The 6,498-nt window shown below is 51.5% G+C and overlaps 1 protein-coding gene across 1 annotated transcript; it reads left to right on the top strand.

The window, feature by feature from the left end:
- Window positions 1-720: 720 nt before the first annotated feature.
- Window positions 721-6,128, top strand: MAA_00658 (DNA-directed RNA polymerase II largest subunit; the record flags this gene model as incomplete). Its single annotated transcript, XM_007818656.1, has 3 exons — window positions 721-1,077; window positions 1,150-6,032; window positions 6,101-6,128. 3 exons carry the CDS (start codon window positions 721-723, stop codon window positions 6,126-6,128), a joined length of 5,268 nt encoding a protein of 1,755 aa, XP_007816847.1.
- Between the last annotated feature and the right edge of the window lie 370 nt (window positions 6,129-6,498).

The following is a 6,498-nucleotide window of genomic DNA, read 5'->3' as shown; positions in this document are numbered from 1 at the left end:
TTCCTGTTTCCAACCTGCCTCTCCTAACATGCACAGAAGAGAGCTACCTGTGGCCGGGACTGACAAAAAAATGCAGACATCTTGATTGACGAAATGTGTGGCATGCTCCCCCTGGACAGATTAGTCAGTCGCCTGATGAATGCCCGCCAAGGTCCTGCTACCTCCGAAAAATGTTGCCTTAGGCATCACATTTATGGCGCAGGGGCATCTATGCACCAAAATAGGCTTAGCGGTGTAGACGTGTGCCAGTCGCCTCATCTAGATTCTTTCCACGCCGCCCTCCGGATCTCACGCCTTCACCACGACAAAACTCTGCCAGCCAGCCAAAAGTCATCACCACGCGCGTCGGACATCGAGCGCAGCACTGTGAAGCACGTCTAAAGGTGCTCTACGATACGAATATTCGCGTTTAGACGAATTGGACGACTCTACGAGCGGTGGCGACGAAGGAGAACATCTGAGGGTCTCCTGGGCCGTTGGCCAGGGCGAGCGCAGCAGTTGGGCGCCATCCGCCATTCGTGCACAAGTGATTTTTTCATCGACTGGGAAGTTTACGGACATTATTAATTGGCTTGACTTACGTTCTCTGCGTGTTTTTCTTCGCGATTTCTCTATTTGTCGCTGCGGCTGCGTGTCGCGTATATCCAACGAAACCACCTTCGGTCAGCCCGATCGCCTGAACAATCGTTGTCTTTGACGAGCCTTTCACCAACCGCAACCATGGCGAACTACCACCCTCCATTCTCTAGCGCGCCGCTTAAGACGGTCGAGGAGATTCAGTTTGGTTTGATGTCTCCCGAAGAAATCAAGAACATGAGTGTATGCCACATTCTCTATCCTGAGACGATGGACGAGAGTCGCACCAAGCCACGCGATGGTGGGCTCAACGATCCTCTTCTTGGTTCTATCGATAGAGGCTTCAAGTGCAAAACCTGTACGCAGTCCATGAGTGACTGTCCCGGTCACTTTGGACACATCGAGTTGGCCAAGCCCGTGTACCATCCCGGTTTCATTAAGAAGGTCAAAAAGATTTTGGAGATTGTCTGCCACAACTGCAGCAAGGTGTTGGCCGATACTGTTGGTCTATCCTGACTCTCCGTAGGCTTTTTGTGAACTTCTTGGTTGCTAACACAAAAATTTCTCTCTCAGAGCGATCCCGAGTTTGTCACCGCAATCAACACGCGAGATGCTAAACTACGCTTCAATCGTGTCTGGGCAGTCTGCAAGAAGAAGCGGAGATGTGAAAACGAAGATCGTAACGAGAAGAACGACGATGAGTTTGCTCCTGGCATGAAGCCAGTCGCACACAACCATGGTGGTTGCGGAAACGTGCAGCCGCAGGTCCGACAGGCGGCTTTGCAGCTCAAGGCTGCGTTCGATGTTGCGCAAGAGGACGGCCCCAAGAGGCGAGAGACGGTGCCGATTACGCCAGAGATGGCTCACGGTATTCTGAGAAGAATCTCGGAGGAGGATCTTCGGCACATGGGCCTCAACTCGGATTATGCTCGCCCAGAGTGGATGATTCTCACTGTGCTCCCTGTCCCCCCGCCCCCTGTTCGTCCCAGCATTTCCATGGATGGTACTGGCACCGGCATGCGAAATGAAGACGATTTGACCTACAAGCTTGGTGATATTATCCGTGCCAACGGCAATGTGAAGCAGGCTATCCGCGAAGGATCACCCCAGCACATTGCGCGCGATTTTGAGGAGTTGCTGCAGTACCATGTGGCAACATACATGGACAACGACATTGCTGGACAACCGCGTGCGTTGCAAAAGAGCGGCCGTCCAGTCAAAGCTATCAGGGCTAGGTTAAAGGGTAAAGAAGGCCGCTTGAGAGGTAACTTGATGGGCAAGCGTGTGGATTTCTCTGCGCGTACTGTCATCACTGGTGACGCCAACCTGTCTCTTCACGAAGTCGGCGTTCCTCGCAGCATTGCCAGAACTCTCACCTATCCCGAAACAGTCACACCTTATAATATTGGCAAGCTGCACCAACTCGTTGAGAACGGACCGAACGAACATCCTGGTGCCAAATACGTCATCAGAGCCGATGGTACTCGAATTGATTTGCGCCATCACCGACGAGCCGCCCAGATTTCTCTGGAGTATGGTTGGAAGGTTGAGCGGCATTTGATGGATGGTGACTATATTATCTTCAACCGACAACCCTCTCTGCACAAGGAATCCATGATGGGTCACCGAGTTCGTGTCATGCCTTACTCAACATTCCGACTGAACTTGTCTGTCACTTCGCCCTACAATGCTGATTTTGACGGTGACGAAATGAACTTGCACGTCCCGCAGACTGAAGAAACACGTGCAGAAGTCAAGGAGTTGTGCCTTGTGCCCAACAATATTGTCTCTCCTCAGAAGAACGGTCCCTTGATGGGTATTGTGCAGGACTCCCTTGCTGGTGTTTACAAACTCTGCAGACGAGACACCTTTATCGACAAGGAAATGGTCATGAACATGATGCTCTGGGTGCCTAATTGGGACGGTGTTATTCCCCAACCAGCCATTCTCAAACCGCGGCCTCGCTGGACCGGAAAACAGCTCATCAGCATGGTCATTCCTCAGGAGATTAGTTTGCATGCCCCTGAAGGTGACTCTGATATCCCCCTCAAGGATACCGGGCTCCTTATTCAGAGCGGCGAACTTCTGTATGGTCTTCTGAAGAAGAAAAATGTGGGTGCAGCGGCTGGCGGTATTATTCATCTGTGCTACAATGAGCTTGGCCCCGATGGTGCCATGGCTTTTCTGAATGGTGTTCAACAAGTAGTCACTTATTGGCTTCTCAACACCGGTCACAGTATCGGTATTGGAGATACTGTTCCAGACAAGCAGACCATTGAAAAGATTCAGGTTCACATTGACACACAGAAGGCCGAAGTCGCCAAGCTCACGGCCCAGGCCACGGCAAACGAGCTCGAAGCTCTGCCAGGTATGAATGTCCGAGCTACATTCGAGAACAAAGTCTCCATGGCTCTCAACTCCGCCCGTGACCAGGCTGGTACCACCACACAGAAAAGTTTGAAGGACTCGAACAATGCCGTAACCATGTCTGAATCTGGTTCCAAGGGATCCTCAATTAACATCTCGCAAATGACAGCCCTCGTCGGCCAGCAAATTGTGGAAGGAAAGCGTATTCCGTTCGGTTTCAAGTATCGAACATTGCCCCATTTCACAAAGGATGACTATTCTCCTGAAGCACGTGGTTTTGTCGAGAACTCTTACCTTCGTGGTCTCACACCCTCTGAATTCTTCTTTCACGCCATGGCTGGTAGAGAAGGTCTCATTGATACTGCTGTCAAGACTGCAGAGACAGGTTATATTCAGCGACGACTTGTGAAGGCCCTTGAAGACTTGAGCGCTCGGTATGATGGAACTGTACGAAACTCGCTGGGTGATATCGTCCAGTTTCTCTATGGAGAGGATGGTCTCGATGCCATGTGCATTGAGAAGCAGAAGCTCGGTATCCTCAAAATGTCAGATGCTGCATTCGAGAAGAAATATCGTCTGGACTTGGCCAACCCACCTGATTGGTTCAAGAAGGATTACGAGTATGGCAACGAGTTGGCTGGTGACAAGGAATCGATGGATCTGCTCGATTCTGAATGGGAAACGCTGCTGTCTGACCGACAGACTGTTCGGCTCATCAATAAGTCTAAGATGGGAGAGGAGATGATGCAGCTTCCGCTCAATATTGGTCGAATGATTGAAACTGCCAAACGAGTTTTCAATGTTCGTGCCACCGACCGTAGCAATTTGCGTCCCGCCGATGTTATTCCAAGGATACAAAACCTCCTGAGCGAACTCAGGATCGTGCGAGGATCAGATCCAATTTCGATGGAAGCGGACCTGAATGCCACCATTTTGTTTAAGGCTTTGGTTCGCTCTCGACTTGCTTTCAAGGAGATTGTCAAGGTTCACCGCCTGAACAAGCTTGCATTTGATCATGTCCTTGGCGAGCTTCAGAACCGCTGGGACCGTTCCTTCGTCTCTCCCGGTGAAATGGTTGGTGTTCTTGCTGCCCAGTCGATTGGTGAGCCTGCCACTCAGATGACACTGAACACTTTCCACTTTGCCGGTGTGTCCTCCAAGAACGTGACACTCGGTGTTCCTCGTCTCAAGGAGATTCTTAACTTGGCAAAGGATATCAAGACGCCTAGCATGGCAGTTTACTTGAACACAAAGCTGGGAACCCAGGAACAGGCCAAGAAACTCCGAAGCATGGTCGAGTACACCAACTTGCGCTCAATCACGTCCGTGACTGAGATTTACTATGATCCCGATATCCAGGGCACCACCATTGCTGAGGATATGGACATGGTCGAATCCTACTTCTTGATTCCTGACGATGGCCAGGACAATACAGATCAGCAATCGAGGTGGCTGTTGCGAATTACTCTCGATCGACAGAAGCTCCTCGATAAGGAAATCAGGATTGATGACGTGGCCCAGCGCATCAAGGAGGAATATCCCAATGATCTGGCTGTCATCTTCAGTGACAACAACGCAGATGAGCAGGTCATCCGTATTCGAACAGTTAGGCAGTCTGACGAAAAGGATGAAGATGGAGAAAAGAAGATTGAAGATGACGTCATGCTTAAGCGTTTGGAAGCCCATCTTCTTGATACGTTGACTCTGCGTGGTGTGCCGGGCATTGAGAGGGCTTTCTTGACCAAGGGTACTCGTTTGACCGTTGGCGAAGATGGATCTGAGCTTGCTATCAAGGACGATCCCCGTTGCACCCAGTGGTACTTGGATACATCGGGCTCCGCTCTGAGGGATGTCCTCGCTGTCGACGGTGTTGATGCATCACGAACATACACAAACGACTTGTGGCAGATTGTTGAAGTTTTTGGTATTGAAGCTGCACGATCTGCATTGGTGAAGGAACTGACAAACGTCTTGGCCTTTGACGGTTCGTACGTCAATCACCGTCATATTGCGCTGCTGGTTGATGTCATGACCTACAGAGGCAGCATCTCGGCCGTCACTCGACATGGTATTAACCGGGCGGACACTGGTGCTCTGATGCGTTGTTCATTCGAGGAGACGGTCGAGATTCTCCTCGAAGCTGCTGCTACCGGCGAGCTCGACGACTGCCGCGGCATTTCTGAAAACGTCATGCTCGGACAGCTCGCACCTATGGGGACGGGTAACTTTGACGTCTTGCTCGATCCTAAGATGCTGGAAACAGTCATCTCGGACAATTCTCGTATGGGTCTCATGCCAGGCATGCCTGTCAAGGATGGCGAGGCGGAGGGTGCCGCAACGCCCTACGACACCGGCTCACCCATGTCCAACGACTCTGGCTACATGAGTATGAACTCCCCGGCCGCGGGAAACTTCTCTCCCATCCAGGGTGCCGGATCAGAGACTCCTGCTGGGTTCGGTACCGAGTACGGCGGTGGTGGCTTCGGCAATGTTGGATCTATGAGCCCTTACTCGCGGGGGGCGACGAGCCCATTCAGCACGTCACCTACTTCACCATTCAGCTCGGGCATGGTTGGCTACTCTCCCTCGTCGCCCAATGCTGGCTACTCCCCTACATCGCCGCTTTTGGATGGCGGTGCTGGGCGTTATGCCACCTCTCCCTCTTTCAGTCCGTCGTCGCCTTCCTTCTCGCCCACGTCGCCCATGCTGCGACCGACGAGTCCAGCCAGTCCAAACTACAGCCCGACGTCACCGAGTTACTCGCCGACCTCGCCGACCTCTCCTCGGCACTACTCGCCTACGTCGCCTGCCCAGTTCAACTCGCCCACCTCTCCCAGCTACTCGCCTGCCAGTCCCAACTACAGCCCTGCGTCGCCTAATCTCCACGGCGCGGCCGGTGCTACCTCCCCTTCGTACTCTCCAGCTTCTCCATCTTGGTCTCCCACATCTCCTGAGGCATACTCGCCCACGAGTCCAAGTTTCCAGAGAAGCCCTGGAAATCAGCAGAGCCCGACGAGCCCCAGCTACTCGCCTACGTCGCCTGCTTTCTCTCCCCGGACACCTGGTCCGGGTAATTCGGGCAATCAATAGTAAGCAACTCTTGGCAAAATTCTATGCTCAAAAGTCTCGGTGAATCATTTATTGACACATGTGCTAGTTCTCCGAACTCGCCCTCTAACGATTGATTTTGCAACTGATTAATGCATACGAGACACAGGCTGCTCTCTAGGTTTTCTTTCTTATCGTACTTTCATTCCCTGTTTCCATCTTGTTATTTTTTTCTCCTACCACACCCGTCGTGGTCTCTTTTGATTTACTGTTGTTTCCTACTCAGGAACAAGCTCAGCATTATAGATCATACACAAAAAGGGGGAATACCGGAAGGGCAAGAAAGTGAAAAACACGAATATCCACAACCCAACATCCACCAAAAAGATGCAAAGCTTAATAAAAGAAAATGGACCAACACATTGTACCTAGGGGAGGGGGTGAAGATTATGAGAAAAAAAAAGTGTAAAAACGAATGTACATTATGATAGGTCCCTGGTAGGAGAG

This window comes from Metarhizium robertsii (genome assembly GCF_000187425.2).
Source record: "Metarhizium robertsii ARSEF 23 chromosome Unknown MAA_Scf_7, whole genome shotgun sequence".
Lineage (NCBI taxonomy): Eukaryota > Fungi > Ascomycota > Sordariomycetes > Hypocreales > Clavicipitaceae > Metarhizium > Metarhizium robertsii.
Note: the sequence above shows the minus strand (reverse complement) of the source record. Positions and strands in the feature narration are given on the sequence as shown.